This window comes from Alosa sapidissima, chromosome 23, assembly GCF_018492685.1.
Source record: "Alosa sapidissima isolate fAloSap1 chromosome 23, fAloSap1.pri, whole genome shotgun sequence".
Taxonomy (NCBI): Eukaryota; Metazoa; Chordata; class Actinopteri; order Clupeiformes; family Clupeidae; genus Alosa; species Alosa sapidissima.
The window spans coordinates 18786930-18806852 of NC_055979.1; the positions used below are offsets into that span (position 1 = coordinate 18786930).

The 19923-nt window shown below is 42.3% G+C and overlaps 1 protein-coding gene across 1 annotated transcript; it reads right to left on the reverse strand.

Annotated features, from left to right (window-relative positions):
• Positions 1-11113: 11113 nt before the first annotated feature.
• On the reverse strand, positions 11114-13702 carry si:ch211-266a5.12 (uncharacterized protein LOC557488 homolog). The gene is made up of 6 exons (XM_042080077.1): positions 13347-13702; positions 12733-12795; positions 12312-12473; positions 12060-12116; positions 11800-11877; positions 11114-11365 (listed from the first exon to the last, which is right to left on the reverse strand). The coding sequence occupies exons 1-6, from the start codon at positions 13512-13514 to the stop codon at positions 11267-11269; spliced, it is 627 nt and encodes a 208-aa protein (XP_041936011.1). The 5' UTR covers positions 13515-13702; the 3' UTR covers positions 11114-11266.
• Positions 13703-19923: the final 6221 nt, after the last annotated feature.

A 19923-nucleotide genomic window follows, 5' to 3' on the forward strand; every position in this document is an offset into this window, starting at 1 on the left:
CCAGCAACGATAACGTAGCTAGCCTAAGTTGACTCAAGCATGAATGAGTTTGTAAGTTAGACAGTAGGCTACGATGTACATAGACTGTAAACATGCCCGAATTTAATGTAGTACAATTTCACATTGAAACATTATCGTTAGATAAATAAATGCTTGCTTACCATTAAGGTGGAGCTGCGAACTTGACAGAGAGCTGAACACGGTTGGTCTGACTGAACCGTTGCTCAAAATGATCTCCCGCCTGACAGTTCAAACGTCGTCGCGCGGTCAACTAAAAATCCACTACTTTTCAATCACCACGTCAAAATTTCCCAGTAAACCATACATCCATGACTTTTCAATATCTTTTACTGAACTATGTATCGATGCTCTATCGATTATGGCAATATAAACTATAAACCAATGTTGTTTCGATGTCTCTCTATCTATGCTCATGCACTGTCGGGGTTTTGTCAGGATTGTAATGCTGATTCAATGTCTATTTACCATTGAGATTTCAATCTCAACCAAAATGATGATTTGGATGGAAAATCAACATCATATCAATGTCACCTTGCTATCTGGGGATAGCGTTGGATTATGAACATGCTTTGGCTCCGGTTTTGAGATCCTAGCGAATTCCTGCATGGCATCCAATTCGAGACATTGCATCCCAATTTATTCGACAAAGAAACACCTTTTTGCCTTCACTTTGTTCATGACAATGCAGTAAAAAGTTGTTTTAGGATCATCATGAGTGTACACACAGAACATGCAAACTCGGGTTCAGTCAGGTCAGATCAGTTCGTGTCACAGATATGGAGCGCAGAAAGGGCATTTTTCATTACTGTGTCAATGGCACTTACAATGACCAGGATAACTGCTTATAACTAAAGGTAGTGAGAATGGCCAAAAATAGAGTAGCCATAGGGCTAAATAAAAAAAAAGGCATTTATTTCCATAAGGCACACACCACATATTTTTCACATTTGCTCAGCCCCAGAGAATCCCTCCACCATGGCAATGATATTGCCAGATTCAGAACAGTCTGCCCTATGCACACATGTGCCAGCTTGCAGTGGTGAGATACATGTCAAAATATAAAAAAAATTATAATACACTATTTGTATTTTTATTATTTAAAAATCAAAATGAAATCAATGCAAGTATTAATACATGAAATAGTGGCAGATCTGGGTAGCCTAGACTCTGTTAAAAAAACAATATATAGCATGTGTGTATGGCACTTACATTGACCAGGATAAATGTTTATAAGGTAGTGAAAAAGGCCTTAAAACAGTCTAGGGTTCTAAGGGTTAATTTCTTAATTCAGAGCCATGTTACTTACAGCCAAGTACTTGGAGTGGATATCAGAAATATAAATAGTTTGGCCATCAGTATTAGATCAAATATCTACATACAATATTTGTAGTATTTATTATTGTTCTTTGAGTTAACATCATTTGAATAAAACTGATTAAGTAAGGTGCATTATCATAATATTTGTTATTGGCATTGACCTATTTATGGAAAATATGTTGGAGTGGCCAACAAACTGACCTGTGTATCAGTGTTGGCTTTGCACAATTTATTGCCATTATTAAAATTAAAATACTTTGAGTAGTTTTCAAATAGTAGTTTTGATTCCCAAGTGCCACCCCAATAAAAAGTCTGGACCCAGCTGCCCCCCCCTATAAAATAATTTGTGGGCTACCGTTGCATTGTGGGGAATGGAGTATTGGTGCGTGCAAAACAGCAGCCGGCGGCTGTGGCCTGCGGGCCGGTTCTAATACTAATCAAATATCTATCCCGTAGATAATTCATTCTGCCTGCGGGCCTTGACTTTGACATGTCTGATCTAGACCAGCGGAAATGGCAAAACTGCTAGTTACCTGGAACCAACACTGCTGCGTGGGCTGCCAGTGTCGTGGTGGGTCGCTCGAGAGTGTGAATGCCATGCGAAATGCATACCGTTGTCTTCACAAGTGGGGTGTTTGTTTGCACAGTACACCGCAGAGGTCAATGCAAAATGGTGCAGCAAGCGAAAAGAGCAAGACAGCACTGTGAAAGTCGCAACTGCTGAGGCGAGGTGAGGCCATAGCATGGGAGAGTCCACTTTCAACAGGTCAGGTGAACAACAGATTCTCATGCTAACGAACTAATCGCTAATGTGTGTGCGTGTGTGTGCATGTGTGTGTGTGTGTGTGTGTGTTTTGTGCACCTGTGTGAAACTGAGAACTCCTTAGTCATATAGCCATTTCCTGACCCAGCAAAGGAAAAGATTTTTCTCACCTCAATCATTCTGATGTAAAGGCATTTCTCAGTATCCTTCACAATCCACAAACACAACACATGTATACCTCATACAAACACAACACATGTATACCTCATACAAACACAACACATGTATACCTCATACAAACTCATTACTGAACTTCAGTATCAGTTATGTATATTAGTATACATTGTTATAAAGTATTCATAATGTATTATGCCACCTGACATAGTCTACAATTTTATAAATTGTATAGACCCTTTCAACTGTTAAAACAAAAATGTGCATTCCTAAGCCATTTCCGGTGGAAAACGTTGAGCACAGAAAACGTTGAGCAAATGGTAACTTCGGGACAAACAAAATAAAAACATAAATAATGTTTTTAAGTCGAAATTTTGAAGAGCATTACAATAAAGTTCAATTTATTTTTATTTCAAAGTATCTGTATTGGTTGTGAAAGTTTCAACCGGAAATCCTCTAGGAACAGATTGTGGATCTATCTATCCATCCATGTAATGTCAGAGACTAGGTGGGAAATAATTCAATCAAAACCAAAATAAGCGTTTTTAATACAAAAATACAAAAGGGTAATGCAGGCAAGTATACACTAATGAAAATATTATTCTGAATATGTCTGCTAATGGAGCCCCTGAATCCTGCAGGCCTTATATCTCTTTATTTTCACCTAGGGTGTAACGTTTGGCTATAAATTCTTTTTGTTGCCATTTTTTGTAGCAGCTGACTGACAATTCAGTGTGCAATGCTATCAGCTAACCTTTATGCTCAACATAATTATTGGGCTAATCTTTAGATTAGGCCTATATCACGTAATCCAGAGGATTTGTAAGGATAAGGTAGGTTAATGTTTAATACTCTGCCAGTGGTGGCGTGGTTAATTGCTGTGTCCTTGAGGTGGCGTGGTTAATTGCTGTGTCCTTGAGCGTGAACTTCAGTATCAGTTATGTCAATCAATTGTGATACATAGGATAAGTTGTCGTCTTAATTTGTAACAATATGAGTGCTTATAGTGTGAGTAACATAGGCTAGCTATATGAATAGCCAGCTTATTGTGTTGTGTGTACTAGGGGAGATTTTAGTTCCCAGTCCAACCCTGCTCACACATGAAATACTTTTACTTTAGTTGTGCAATGTCATGGGTGTCATGCAGATTTTTAGGCTCTTCTCTGACTAATCATATGTGCAAAAAAATACCCAGCAAAATTAAGTGAGTAAAAGTAAAAAAAAAAGAAATGGACTGACTTGACTAGAGTTGCCCAACCTTTTGTTTAGTGGTTTCTTATCCACACAAATATGCCAAAAATAGCCATGCAGGTTAAGGCAGGCGGGAGTGGCAGGTAAACTCAATGACTTTACTGTAGTTTCAGAGGAAGTATGCTGCACCCACGTGTATAATGCTTGTTTGCACGATGCTGCGTTGCCGGGGTCACACAGGAAGTGACACATAATGCGCCGCCAGCTCATGGAAACGGCAAAAGGCAAGTTTGGCCTTTCCAACATGCAAACGACATTGAGCGGCAGAGAGAGTGAGTGATGGAGAGAGTGAGTGAGTGATGGTGAGGGGGGGGGCAGAGAGAGTGAGTGATTGAGAGGGGGGGCAGAGAGAGTGAGTGAGTGATTGAGGGGGGGGGCTGATGCAGAGCTGGCCTGTTGGAAGGATGCTCACCACAGTGTGTGACTAAGTAGAATTTCCATGCATTCCATCGAAAATTACTTCATCTCTCTGTGGTGGAAAAATAGTAGAAGACAATTCTACACCCACTCTTACTCCTTCATGCTGTTATGCTGTTATATCTACATACATAAACATTCACTCATATCCATCCACCCTTATTCGTACAAAAACTTCAATTTCATTATTCATTTTCTTTTCTTTTATTGGGCACATAAAACATATGGTTACTGCACAAATATTCACCATATCACCTAAAGTTACTGAGAAGTTTCTGTGGTTCAGCTGCCTTCCCTTTGGTTTGGTCTTATCAGTGTTTATTGGCGTCTATTTAAAGTGAAACATGAGAAGCTCCCTCTCGCTCTCGGCTGCGGTTTACATGTGCAGTAGATCCCTATCTCGCCCGTCTGATCCTTATCTACACCTGTGAGAAACACATATTGCCTGAACCATAGACAGAGTTTGCTGTCTGTTCTCACTTGTTATTCACTCCATTTGACAGAGAAGGAAGTCATGAGACTCTCATGCCATAGAACTCTCATGCCTGTCATAGCAACGGCCATTTTTCTCTGTGTGCCAGCATCAAGGTACAAAAGCAACAGTTACACACAGACACAGTATATACTCATTGAGAATAAATATGACTAGGGATCTGGCCAGAGGACTTAGAAGCCTCATAGTGGTTACAGTGAAAATTTCCCAAAGACACCTTGTTACAGATGCTTGACATTGCAGCTGGGATGATGTGCTAAAGGCCAGGAAGAGGAAGTGGTTAATGAGACCCTCCTAAGTGAAGTGTGACATATTCATTTCTCTCAAACACTTGGTTGAGAGTGACATCAGAGGGATTTCTTACTCCTGGAGCATTCCTCCGTTATTGTCATAATATTACCTGTACATCTATTTTGTGGTTGCCAGTTCTTAAAGGAAACGAATAATGGCCTATTGGCCTATGATTGACATACATTGCATGACATTAGTTATTAAATCTTAATTGTGGCTGCCACTTTTGGTTTAAAATATGAATAATTGTCCATTTAGCCTAAATTGGCTCACATACAAAACATGGCTCACATATACAGTATGGGTATTATAAAAAAATATGCTTCATATTTTTTTTTATAGCTGACATATAATATTATGGAGAGGCTCAAGTCTCATCCTTCTGCTACAGTATGTGTGTTTAGGTTTTTATGTTTTTCCACATTTCTTTGTGTCTTTGTATTTACATCCAGTATATACATACTTGAACTGTCAAAACATTTTTAGCTACAGTACAGTTAAACTGCAGCCCAAAAGGCAAAAGTTTAAGGGAACGTTTTGCATCATGTGTGGAGTCATGATTAAATTCCTTTTGTAACTCCTCAAGGTTTATGGATCAGCAATAATGGCACAGCATCCCCTATTGCAGTAGGCTTATATACAGGACCAACTGGACCGGTCACCTCAAACAGACGAGCTTCGACCTGGCCAGATGCATTGTGTGTCATCTCATGCTCCAAACGTCCAAAGGGGAGTTCCAGCATCGTGTGTCATCTGATGCTCCAAACGTCCACAGGGAAGTTAGTACCCAGGCTGAAGGAAGGGTAGTCAATTGGTGGACAGATACATGTAAGTCACTCATGTAGACACAGATAGAACTACTGCATGACCAGTAGGATCATTGTGGATGCTCACCGATGCTCAGATAGAACTACTACATGACCGGTGGGATCATTGGATCAGTGAAAGCTCACTGCTTTCAAAATAAAAAACATTTCAAACAGCAATAGTGCATTAGTTACAATTCCCAAAAATGGCTGATAACAGACCTCCTGACAGGTGCTCATTGCTGAGAAATGAAGGACACAAATGCTTATCCCAACTCTGTTTTCGGCTTCTGACATCTGGGTAAAGGCCCCGATTCCCTGTTTAACAAACAGGTTGTGTGAAGTCCCAAAGCCTAAAATGAAAGTGGCAAATGTGCTGGCGGTGCTGTCTGCTGTGTGCAGCCTAGCCTAGCCTCTGGCGGCCTCAGCCCAGGGACTTTTCTGTCTGACATACAGAAGAACAGGGAAGTTTCAGTAGGTTTGTTTTCGATGCAAGCTCAGCATGCCAGTAAAAATGAAACTGTTCAAGCCCCAGCACATAAAACCTGCAACACACACACATACACACACACACACACACATGTGCATGCACACTCACACATGTACACACATCCTCTGACATGTACACACACACACACACACACACAGACTCACACACTACATAAATGTCTGCTGTGCACAGTTGCCAGAAATAGAAAAGGATGACGCAGACAGCAATCTAACGCAGAGATGCCTCTCTGACTGAATTATTACTTATCACATCATTATTACAAATCCTTATCAATGGCCTAATGGTCTTGGCCAATTCATTGTGTGCATTTTATTAAGTGGACACATTACACAATACACATTTTCTCAAAAATATCCCCTCCTGCACACGGTGTCCAAATATGGACCCAACGTTTTGAGTTTGTGCAGTCCAAGAAGGCCAGCTTGGAACATTTGACTCTGCGTTGCACCAGGCAATAGCCAATGCGAAGAAGGCACAGCATGACATGGCTTCTCTGAAACCTCAAGTGGCAAGCGGGCTTCGCTGAAAGAGGCTGGTCCCTCCCACCATATCCTCTCCCCTCTTCGGCAGCCAGAGTTTCAGAGAAAGAGTCACACCTCGCCAAGCAGTCTCGTAGCTACATGAAGTTGCTCAGCCTGGGGAGAAGGGAGGGGCCGTGAGGTCAGATAAGCCCTGTAAAGACCCTTCTCAGTGGAGCCCCCTCAGTGCTTTTGTGTGTCTACATGTGTGTGTGTCTGTGTCTGTGTGTGTGTGTGTGTGTGCGCGCGCGCTCATACCTGATGACGGTGCTTATCGTAAGCCAGACAGGTCCTGAGGCTTACCAGAAGTGACTGACGAGGCAGACCACGTGGGGTGGGGTGGGGGGAGTTTCAAGACCGCAGAGGCGAGAAGCCACCACTCAAACCAACATCCTGCAGCCCCTGCAGCCTCTTACCTCCATCCCCCCCCCCCCCTTACAGCAGGGACCGCAACGATGCAATGCATATACAATACAAAGATTCAATACAATACTAAACATTACTATTCCGCTCCTCACAATGCTACAGAAAGTTTCATTAATATAAACGGACCTTCCCAACATTCCGATATCCAATATTTCTTATGTGTGATTGCAGCAGTCCTGTTTGCCCTGTCCTGTCAGGCAGTGGGCCATACAATTTCCTTAACATATTCATCTCTATGAAGTCTGCATGGACTGCTTGGTTTTAATTGATGGTTCAGTATCTTTTGTTGGTTATATGTATATTTGCCATATTCACTAAGGGTAGTTAGCTATATGTTGTGTTGGTAATGCGTAATAAAGTGTATTTTCTCATGATGTTCTCACTACCTCATACACGGATGCACTGATACATTTGATGTTGTTTTATTACAGTATATGCAGACAGATGGTGTACTTCAAGATGACCTTTAGGTGTTGGGGGCCACATTAACTCACATACTCTTGTGGTTTTTGCTCCCTCATTCACTTGTAGATTTGTCATCTGACACAAACCATGACACTACAAAGTTATGTTCAGGAGGCTGATGCACTGGTGTGGTCTACGTCGTCGTCCACAATGGAACACATTTCTTCTCTCTTTGTATTATTAGCGGTGACGTTCGCTCAAGTTGGTGTGGTTTTCTTAAAAAAAAAAAAAAAACAGCAGACTTTTCATTTCAGGGTCTTTCGTTTTGCTTTTGGTTTTAAGGGACGATTTTTTAAAAACAAAAACCACATCATGTACAAGCCACCATGCACAGTGTTGATTTTCATTGGCTGTTTAAGCAGCTATGGATGCCATTTAATTCAATAATTACATGTCCTTCTATTGTGTTTGTGAAATAGATTTTCTGTTAACCAAAGGTTCCAGGGCTGGGAGTAAGCTGAGGGCTTCAGATCTCTTTCTACCAACTACTCGAATGAAAGCCATCCAGCAGCCAGACCAGCGGATACCCTGTCTTAGCTGAGTTACTGAAGCTAAGCAGCTTTGGGCCTGGTTAGTTCTTGGATGGAAGACCACCTTGGAAGACTAGGTTACTGCTGGAAGTGATCTTGGTGGGTGGCCAGTAGGTGGCACTCTTCCCCCCTGGCCAAAAAGATTTATCCCAGTGCAATGATGGGGACACTGTACTTTAAGATATGCTGTCCTTTGGATGAGACATTCAACCAAGATCTTGACTCACTCTGGTCATTAAAGATCCCATGGCACATATTGCAAAGAGTAGGGGGTTCCCTGGTCTCCTGGCTAAAATCCTAACCTTGCTCATTCAATCTGGCCCCCTAATCAACCCCAGTGTAACTGGCTCATTCATTCAATCCCTCACTGTCCACCTCAAGCTGCTGTGTGGTGTGCGTTCTGGCGCATAATGGCTGCCCTGCATCACCCAGGTGGGTGCTACATTGGTGGTGGTTAGTCAGGTCCCCCCTTCCATGTGAAGTGCTTTGAGTGTCGAGAAAAGCACTATATAAATGTAACGTGTTGTTGAAAGTACCCCAGCCCGAGAGAGATGTGTGAGTGTTTTGTAGAAGGGCCCCATATCAGTGCAGTGTTCTTAGTGTTGGTCTAATCTCTCTCTCTCACTCACTCACTCATTCACTCACACACACACACACACCACACGCTTTCACCTCTCAGTCTCTCTCTCTCACACACACACACACACACACACACACACACTTTCACCTCTCAGTCTCACACACACACACACACACTTTCACCTCTCAGCCTCTCTCTTCCACACAGTCTCTCTATCTCTCTCACACACACCCACACACCCACCCACACACACACACTTTCACCTCTCAGTCTCTCACACACTGACACACATGCACCCACTCCTGTAAAAATTCCTCCAAAACTCCCATGAAGAGCTAGACTGGCCAGTGAGATAAGCTGGGTTGTCGTCAGTTCGCACCTATTTTTAGAGTGGGACAGAACGTTGGGGTTTTTGTATTTAATGCCATGTCTATTTTTTTACTAGACTTCTGCTTTTCTTGGCTATTCTAATTGGCTTTGTGATGACTGGGAGCTATCTTTGGAAACAGAATGTTTTTAGTTACGTCACATCGTCATTGTGTTTTACACAGGTGCTTTTTGACGGGTGTTTGAATATCTGAAACAGAGGCACGGTAGTCTGTGGCATGCCTGAATGGATGGTTTGTAATACCGTGGCAGCCTCAGGGGCCAACTGAAAAATCATAAGAAGCAGTTTGACAAAGCAGTGTGATGGGTGTTAGAGACTGAGTTGCGTAACATACCAGTCAATGTCAATTGTATTTATATAGCGCATTTACAGACGGCTTAGCCGCACCAATGTGCTTTACAGTAAAGTGCAATAAATAAATACAGGAAGGCACAAAAACAAAAAGGGCTACAGTTAAATTAAATTAATAAATGCAGAAAAAAGAACATTTAAAACTAAACACTGGGGCATAAAGGGAGACACTAGCCAAAGGCAAGTGAAAAGAGGTGGGTCTTTAAAAGGGACAAACAAACATTCAGAGACTGAGCTGAACAGATGTGGAGGGGGAGGCAGTTCCAGAGTCTAGGGGCTGCCACTGAAAAGTCTCTGCCCCCCCTAGTTTTCAGCCTGGCCCTGGGTTCTTCCAGCCGCAGTTGGTCTACTGCTTGTGTATACAGACAAGAGTTCATAGCTCCCTCTAAAGGCTCAGTCGCTCAGTATGAAATGATCTTATCTTTTTTCATATGTGTGTGCCAAACAGACAGTAGATGTGCCTTGGTACATTATACCACAGTGACCAACATAATTACTTAACGGCTGCATCTATTGTGTGGCGGCTCCCCTGACCTGATTCATGAGCTGACTGAGAGGCTGGATTCATTCACTGATCCTGGGAGCCAATGTTTTGTTTCCAGTGCATAACAATGACAAGGAGGAGAACAAAAATCCCCCTGAATTTCCATGGAATTTTGTGGCTGGGGCTCCGAGCTAAACAACCTTCCTTTGTGAATACATGAGACCAGTTTGTCAACATGGTCCTCTCCTGGCTAGCTAGCAGCTGAGTGTGGTGTGGTTTCATCTGTTGCTGTTCTAGAACTGGTCCAGAGCAGTTGTGGAACAGGACCACATCAGTTCTAGAACACAGCTGGTCCACATCAGCATTGCTCAGCTTCCAACTTGGGCATGTGTTGCTCTGAGAGCATGTATTTCACTTTGATCATATGGACTTTCCAGCTCAAGGTAAACACACAGAGAGATGTGAAGTGTGTTATGTTTTTATTAATATTATTATTATCATTATGATATTATTATATTATTATTGTCATCATTGCATCATTTGTATTGGGAAGCAAATAAAAGACTAGCATATACACAGTTCTACAATCATTCAGCAAATACATTCAGTCTGACAATGTCAACAGTACTGTGTTGAGTGTGTGTGTGTGTGTGTGTGTGTGTGTGTGTGTGGCTTTATAAATGTTATGAAACTTTTGTTTTAAAAATATGTCTGTGTTATACATTCAGTGTATTTGTGTGTCTAACAATGCATCATATTCTTGACAAATTATTACTTAGCATTGGATGCAATAATCCTGCACGTGCAAGAAATCATAGCCTTTCACCGAAAGTACAGGAGTTGCATGAAAGGGATCCATTTCATGTTTTACATTAAATAGAAAAAACAAGTCAAGATTAAACATAGGGCAACATATAATTTAGCAGCACCAATAAGAACTTACTGTAATCTTCATAAACCTTGCTCTAGCCAGTGATAGAACATTTGATCAACTGTTTGGTTTGTCCTTGTGGAGCTCTAACAGGCTATACAGTTTTGCATGGTTTTGCATGGCATGTTTTGCAGGGAAGCTAAGTCTGCCAGGCTTTATGAGAAAACAAATAACCATTTGCCCTACAATGTCAAAATTATACTCTTAAAGGATATCATCTGTGCTTTAAATTGTCTATATTCATATGCACAGGCTACAGTAATAACACCAGAGGTATACAAAGCCAGAGACTGGTTGTCCCTTCTAGAGAACTCTATGAGTGGTTCTTGTGTGCGTCTTTAAAAATGTACCGTTCTGACTAATCACTATTTGAGCGAATGTGAATGATGAAGTGTCTTTAAGTGTTGAGTGGTTTGCTGCTGCTTACTAAAAGACAGGTACCTGCATTTCACTGCTAAACACAGGCACAGAGGGATAAAGAAAAGTGTCGCATACTTCACAACTGCACTTATTAGCTAAAATGAGCTGGACAAGATGGCTTCCATCTCTTTAGTCATCTGACCATTTGCGGACGCCGCGTCCTCTGATGTAGTTATGGAGAAGCTTCAGCTCATCTAGCGCCTTGTTTATGGTGTCCTCTTCACTGATCTGATAGAAGACAGCGGAGAAAGGAAGGAGGGGGGAGGGTGATGAGAGAAGAGAGAGGGATAGAGATGCAGAGATGGAGGGATGGAGGAAAAGGGAGATGGAGAGAGAAAGAAAGTGAGGATGAGGGATAGAGAGACAAGTGAGGGAGGGAGGGAGAAGAGAAGAGAAGAGAAAGGGAGGCAAGGAGAAAGTAGCATTTATTAGTTTGTTTTTGATGGATTTTATCAACTACACAAACACACACACACACACACACACACACACACACACACACACAGAAAGAGAGAAAACAAACCTATGAAATAATCAGAGAAGATGTGATGTAAATAACACACCTCTACAAATAAGTTGCACATTCCAGCAAAGTCCATCGGTGTTAGTCTGTGTGTGTATGTGTGAGTGTGTGTGTTTGTAGATATATTGGTCACATTTACCTTTTTTATGGCTTCATTAAGATGCTGAATCTGTAGTATTGCCCACTGTTTTGGTGTCCTTTTTTTGGTAGATGATAGCTACAAAGACAGAGTTTCAGCATGAAGTATCTACAGGTGCAAGCGTGAATTTCAATTTCAATATCTTTATTGGAGGATAATCCCTTGAGATGTAACATCTCGTTTTCAGGGGGGTCCTCAACAAATTGAATTGACACTTTTGCAGTACAAAGTCATTTTTCATTCATCAAAAAAGACATTACCTCAATAAGTGGCATCTTTTCAGCTTTCTCATCCAATCTTTCACACTTCCCCTCATCCTAAAAAAAAAGCACACACACATTCATTTAGCCCATTCAGAAGTTTTGGTTTAGTGTTAGAATAGTTTTAGTTAGTTTTAGTCACAGTCTGAAACGCTTGTACTGTATGTTGAAATATCATTCAGCCATTTAAAGTGTCAGGTTCAGTATGGAGGGGAGCAAGGTAGCGTTGCCCAGGGCAACAGGATAACTCACCACACGGACACAGTCGTCCAGGTGTTGCATGAGCCCCATAAGGTCTACGAGTGGACCCCTGTGATCGCCAACGTCTTCGTTCTCTTTAAGGCCCAGCTTCTCCCGGAGAACACGCTCATAGAAGCTAACAACTCGGAACATGACACAGCCATGAAGATTTCGCTGTTATGAGAGGGGAAGATGGATGAAATGTAAAAGATCACTTTGTTATTATTATATTAATCATTATATTAGTCACTTTATTTATAATAATCATCATTATTATTATTCACTTTTCCATAAGACTGGAGGTACAATTGGAAATGAAAATAGTTTGTATCACTCTTTGAGTAAAACTACATTAAAAGTGTAATTTCATTTTAGGTTATTAACCATTTTTATTATATTATTGGACTGTAATATGATCCAAAATATTCCTTACCCATCTTCTTATTTGCATAAATTGATTCATGTTGAGAAGAATTCTCCAATTATGTGCTGAACTCTGGGGGAAATGAAAATCAACACTTGATCATAATGCTCAAAACAAACACATACCTTTCCCCTACATTTGTACTAAAACCTACAAATGCTACAAACGCTATCTGTTTTCTCAGCAGCTTTCACAATCAGAGGAAACAACTGTTGTTTGTGGTCAGTTAAGTGTGAGTTGTGAATGCAAACACACACACACACACACACACACACACACTGTCCGTAAGCACACGACTGTCATACCTTGGCAAAGAGTTATTAAGGCATCTGCAGAGTATTTCCTGTTTGCCTTTGCATTTATGGATTTGACACAACATCTCTCAAAGCAGCATGCCATACAGTGACACACCTTCCCTCCCGTCGGCCCTAGTTTCAAGCACACTGTGAACCAAACGATTACTGACTGATGAGCTCACAAAACGCATGCCACAAAATGCCGGTCTGTGAACCAAATGATCACTGACTGAGCTCACAAAACGCATGCCACAAAATGCCCGGTCTGTGAACCAAATGATCACTGACTGAGCTCACAAAACGCATGCCACAAAACGCAGTACTCACTATGTTGTGCGCCACGGTCTGAGCCAACTTCTGGAGCGCGTCGGTGTCCATGCAGAGTTCACGGGGAACACAGTTGGGGGTGAGTGCAGTCGCCGCGTGGCCCCAGGACACGACCGTCGCCAGGAGTAGCAGGGCCACCAGCAGCCCTCTCTGCAGCGTCCCACGCATGGCGGTGGAGTGATGAGCTCGGCAGCCACGGATGGTCTCTCTCAGTCGCTGCTGTCCGATCTCGTTTTCCTTCAGACATGCACGCCTGCCGACACACCCTTCTTATTCCCGGCCCTTTTGTACTTCTTACTCACTTTTTCTCTCTCTCTTTCTCTCTCTCTCCCTCTCACTCACTCTCTCTTTTTCTGTCTTTGTATTGCTCTCACCTTCTCTTTGCTCAGGTATTTATATGTGCCAATTTCCTCATACGTCATGTCAACCCCCAACCTCCATGCTCACTTTCCAACCACAACTTGGAAAAAAGGAAGGACAGAGAGAGAGAGAGAGAGAGTCTCTCATTCACCAGGATATATACTGTACCTGTTTTGGACACCTGCTCATTATCATCCATGAAAATGGTATGTTGTTTTTTAATATAGTCATTCAATTTATGCTTGCACCTGAAGGCATTCAACAAATGGCAGTGCTTGGAGCATGTTTTAAAAAGGGTTCACGTTGTGTGGGCTAACCACAGTGTATTGAGGTCATGACATTTGGAGGGTCTTGGTTAAGATGTCCTAGATTCAATGGCGCACCAGAAACCGTAGAGCGGCAAGAGAGCGCTTCTTGGAGACGAAGCAGATGAAGTCCAGTCACTAGGCTCTCTCCAGGCCAGTGACACCTAAAAGGGGGATGTGAAGATTCTTCCGGAAAGACATTTGGACATGCCTGAGGAGGCTTTGGCTGCAGGGGAGAGGAAGTGAGCAACAGTGGGTACTGGATGGTCTTAATCAGGAGCATCAGGGGCATCACTTTCACTACTGGTGGAACAAGCTGTGGGATGGTCTTGGCCTAGTTTCCACTGTGATGGGGGGATATTTATCAGATGGAGAGGCCTCTCGGCCCACTAACTACTGGGGCATGACATTTGCAAACCGTCAACTTCCTCTGACAGAACAGTCCAGTCGAATGCTTTGAGGCTCATTGTGTGTGTGTGTGTGTGTGTGTGTGTGTGTGTGTGTGTGTGTATGTACAGTATGTGTACATCTGTGTGTGTGTGTGTGTGTGTGGGGGGGGGGGGCGGGGGGGGGGGCGGGGGGGGTGTATGGGTGAGTGTGTGTGCATGTACAGCTATGGGCAAAGTTGACTCACTCCCAGTCATTTGTAGCCATTGCCTACAGACGTTTCTCAGACTTTTGGACAGTGAGAAGTGTGGCAACTGCAAACACTCACTGCCTTTATACTGTGATCATAACAGACAGTATAATGAGCCTGATGTGTGATTTTCAAAGGGCTTGGGCCTTGGCCAGTGGGAGCAAGAGCATTGATTGGCTAATGTGAGCAGTCAATCAGGAGACTGAGTTTCACATCAGTCTGCCCTCGAAGCTCAGCTAGGGAGGGGATAGGTTGGGATGAATCATTGCTTTGGTATGTATGAAATTGTGTTTATAATCATTATGAATTATTTAATGCCCGACTGAAAAAAATCTAGGTTCACTGGGTCATATATTATGTCCTGGTGATTAACAAAAGTGTTCTTTGAGAAAGAACGCCACTGGCATTCCCACACTGCACAGGGTGTTTTGTGTTGGTGGTGACAGTAAAAACCTGTTTTCCTATCTTCTCTCTCTCTCTCTCTCTCCATATGTTTTGTCTGCACACATAGAAGCAGCGTATACCCAACATGTGTGTATCTATGTAAGTATGCATGCATGTGTGTGTGTGTGTGTGTGTGTGCACATGTGTGCAGGTGTCTGTTGTGGTTTGTTTGTTTGTTTTAGATTGGTTGGAAGACCAGGTATGCACTTGTGACCAGGTATGCTCGTGTGCTTAGCCACCCAGCTGGGCATTACCCGTCAGAAATCAAGGTGATGACATACTACAGCGAAACCTGATCACTGTCTCTGCATTATCGTTGTTCTGTCTCCCCTCCCCACACACACACACACACGCACACACGCGGCACACACACACACACACATACTTATTCTTTCTATGTTATACAGTATATGCACCCAAGGTGAGTGCATATTAACCATAAGGAAGGAAAGGATAACAGATCTCTAGTGTAGAGTAAACAGTCATTGACGTAGGCCTCTGTCCTCAGTCAAACAGCTCAAAAGACTTTAAACAGCTATGAAGATCTCAGATCTTCTGACGAGATATGGCAGAGGCCAGAGCCTATCCTCAGACATGAAGACCAACTGGTAGTGGTAGAGGGGTGGAATGGGAGTCAGAGTCAGTGTATTGCGAGCAGCAGAAGTGAGGAAGTCCTTTTTAAGACAAGCGCCTTGTATTGGTGCAGAATCAGGACAAATGCAGACAAGGCCATACATAGACAAGGCTTGTGTGTGTAACCATTCCAAGTCCAGATGAAAAGAAGAGGGAATGATTTGTTGATATAAAACATATTAATACGTGAAACCAGTAGGCTAAAAAGCTCAGGTTTGTCCAGATTTGCCATTATGGGATATTTCTGTCTGGAGCACTGTTGCCACTGTTATGTTAGGCTACTGTTTTCTGTCAATGTCATCTATTTGTGTGTGTAAGAAACCCACTCTTTTTACATGCAAACAAATCTACCTTTGGGTACAAATAAAGTTACCTTACCTTACCTTACCTCCTGCAATATGATAACAGGCCCAGGTTCTCATGCAGTTATATAACTCAGTATCATCAACGTTTGAGAAAGTACCCTGCTGCCCTCCTTGTATTAACGTTTTTCATGTGACATATTCTAGGTTCTATAGCTTTGTTTACATCCACCTGGTAGGCAAGGGACAAGTTAAACCCATTGAACATCGTTGTCTGCAGCTGCCTCTCAGTAGGCTACATCTCTGTATTTCAGCAATGTCAACATTTCAGGCATGGGCGTAGATTTAGGGTGGGACGCTAAGGACTAGTCCTAATCAATATTTTAAGATGACAAAATTGTCCCCACCAATATTTTAGCGAACTTATTTGTGCTGCTGATCATTCCGACCATAGACATAATATACATAGACGCCGCATCGACCGCTGCTCCCATAGACATAATATACATAGACGCCGCATCGACCGCTGCTCCCTACTAGCGCTGACGAGATTTGGAGCCGCCATCTTGGACCGGTCATCCACTCCACTCAGTGTAATCTGTTTGGCCGGTGCAATGAGCTGTCAGCACACTTAATTAATCATATCTCACTGAATACCGAACAGATTTTCACGCGGTTTTTTTTGCTGCAAAGGTCATACATGTAGCTATGATACAGGCCACATTGTTCGAAAATACAAAATACAACCAATAGTACGGTAATGTTAAATCTTACTTGTGAAAAGTAAATCCCCCGAGTATGGTCCGCCGATTTGAGCAGGAACATGCTGCACAGTGCTGTCATCTTGTGTTTTCTGCTGCAACGCAATGAGGAGTATGACCGGTCCAAGATGGCGGCCGCATTTCTTGTTTCCAGCAGCCAATGCGGCGTCTATGTATATTATGTCTATGGCTGCTCCCTACTAGCGCTGACGAGATTTGGAGCCGCCATCTTGGACCGGTCCACTCCACTCAGTGTAATCTGTTTGGCCGGTGCAATGAGCTGTCAGCACACTTAATTAATCATATCTCACTGAATACCGAACAGATTTTCACGCGTTTTTTTTTGCTGCAAAGGTCATACATGTAGCTATGATACAGGCCACATTGTTCGAAAATACAAAATACAACCAATAGTACGGTAATGTTAAATCTTACTTGTGAAAAGTAAATCCCCCCGAGTATGGTCCGCCGATTTGAGCAGGAACATGCTGCACAGTGCTGTCATCTTGTGTTTTCTGCTGCAACGCAATGAGGAGTATGACAGGTCCAAGATGGCGGCCGCATTTCTTGTTTCCAGCAGCCAATGCGGCGTCTATGTATATTATGTCTATGATTCCGACAGCCAGCACAACAGTACAAAAAACGTCGTCATATGATTTGCTGAAAAACAGAGGGGGAGGGGGAAGGGTTATCTGACATGCATGCTACAGTAGGCCTACACGCACGGAGAGTGTCAAAGGCTACTGTAGGCTACTTGTTTGCACCGGCAGTCAAGCGAGCGGGTGTGTCAACGACAACGGTAAGTTAGGGCTGTCTGCCAATACATAGCCTATCCCAAAAAAGGACAGAGTAAAACATTGTGATATTCCCTTTGCCCTTCAGCATGTACATCTTTGCCCCTTTTTGTGGTTTGTAGATCAGCTTTGCCACCCCAAAATAGAAGCTTTTTCATTGCAGTCTAGGCAAAATAATTAGCCATACAAACTGGCAACTGGTGACCAGGCTTTTACTGTGTAAAATAGCATTAGCTGTTAGGATATTACCCAGGATATTGTCACAGCTAAGCTAGCTTCTGTAATCTTTCAACCAAAGTTAGGAGTCATGTTGAATAAGGGTGTGCCGCACGGACAGTCACATAGGCTATAAGTCACCATCACTGACTGTTAGGCTAATTGGGCTACCAATCTTGCAGTTGCAATAAACAATGGATCCGAGACATTTTCCTGTTCCTATATTCTGTTTATGTAGGCTAATGTATTTGTGAATGTAGCCTGCACAATGCAAAGAAATAAAAGATAAACTGGTGCATTTCCATACTCATAAATGAACATTGCGAGACACTTATCTCTTCTATGATCTCATCCCAGAAAGATTTTCTTTGACTTGTTAGTTTTTCTTTTTTAACATTTATTTTATCCAATGACATAGTAAAAATGCTGAATTGAATCCACATATCCTTGCACTTGCGAAACTATTTTTCAGCATTCACGTTCCTCTTAAAGTGACAGGCACTCAATTAGATTTACACACCAAATGTGATGATATAGACAAGTGTAGCCTAATAATTCAAATATCAATATGATGTAATCAAATTACTAAATCTGTTCAGCTATTAGTAATCATGTAGATCATAAAATACTATAAATAATTATCAATATAAATTTATAGTTTATATGAATTCCAAAATATGAAAAAGAAACCTATGACAACCATCACTTTCTATGTGTTTGTGTGTGTGTGTGGATGGTCAATCAAATTCTATGATTACCACTGATGTGAATGATCTCACAAATCACACAAACCAAATCAAATTTTAAACAATCGCAATAGTATCGAAATCAAGATTCTTCACTTGCTATTGGTATTGACACAATAATGTTGGTATCGTGACAACAGGAGTTGTGGATGTGTCCCTACCAAAGCTGAAACCAAACCTACGCCCTTGGGTGCCTCTCAACAGAGCCAATGCCAGGGAATGTTGGTAATTCCCTTGGGTAAAGTCTGCATATATGCTGACTTACGGAAAGGACACAGAAAGGGTGCGAGTGAGCCCTCATGCACTTCACAGTTTTACAGTGGCACAGCCCTAAGCCCTCACAAAGTGGAATGCGCATCAAAATCTGGAAACATAAGACCCGGGGAACATAGGACCTCAGGAACATAGGACCCTGAGAAAATAGGACCCTGGGCATGAAGAACATGAAATGCCGAGCCAACTGAAACACATTCCATTTAGATAGCTAGGTGGCTACGGCTCATAATTCACTTTTAATTGCAAACAGAAATGTGAAGCAAGATGTCATTACAAGCTTCCATTTCCAATGAAGACTGCTTATAACAACTTAATATTGTGCATATTATTGTTACAGTTTTTTTCAGTCGCTAACAAGCGTTTGTCCAACCAGTTGTCACATTTTCAAAACTCTAAATACAGTTAGCACAGCATCGGTCTTTTGTGGCCATACCATTCACACATTTCATGTCGTTTTTACACGATATGCAGTCAGTGAACACATTTCCACAATGCTTACATTTTCTTAACAGACAAGCTATACCTCCCAACAAAATTATGGATTGTTTTTGCAGTATTTACGAATGTTAACACACAACATCCCACAATAGCAAAAACAATATTCCAAACTTTAGATACAGTATAAAAACCTCTGCTTCTGCAATGATATCCGTTCAAAACAATATATCTCAGCTGATAATAAACAAACAATTAAATAATTGACACACAATTGATTTATGTTGGGTAAATTGGGCCAACCATAGCTGATTCCAGTCTGGCTTAGACTCAGTGGCAGGGGTTATTTTTTTCTATTACATTGACACGTACACAGTAAAAGGAGGACTTTGAGGAGTGATGTTTTTAGAAACAGAAACAGAAAAAGACAAATACTGTAATGTCTGAATGAGGAAGAGTAAGAGTGAGGGGCCCAGGGAGAAGAGCAGGAGCAGTGAGAGGAGCAGGGCCAGGGAGAAGAGCAGGAGCAGTGAGAGGAGCAGGCCCAGGGAGAAGAGCAGGAGCAGTGAGAGGAGCAGTGAGAGATGCAGGAGCAGTGAGAGGAGCAGTGAGAGATGCAGTGAGAGATGCAGGAGCAGTGAGAGGAGCAGGGCCAGGGAAAAGAGCAG

Coding starts and splice junctions, on each gene's coding strand:
- si:ch211-266a5.12 (XM_042080077.1), bottom strand. CDS start 13,514: ATGCGTGGGACGCTGCAGAGAGGGCTGCTGGTGGCCCTGCTACTCCTG. Junction 12,796..13,346: donor AGACCGTGGCGCACAACATA/GTGAGTACTGCG, acceptor CATTTCCCCCAG/AGTTCAGCACATAATTGGAG. Junction 11,878..12,059: donor AAAAGATGCCACTTATTGAG/GTAATGTCTTTT, acceptor CTGTCTTTGTAG/CTATCATCTACCAAAAAAAG.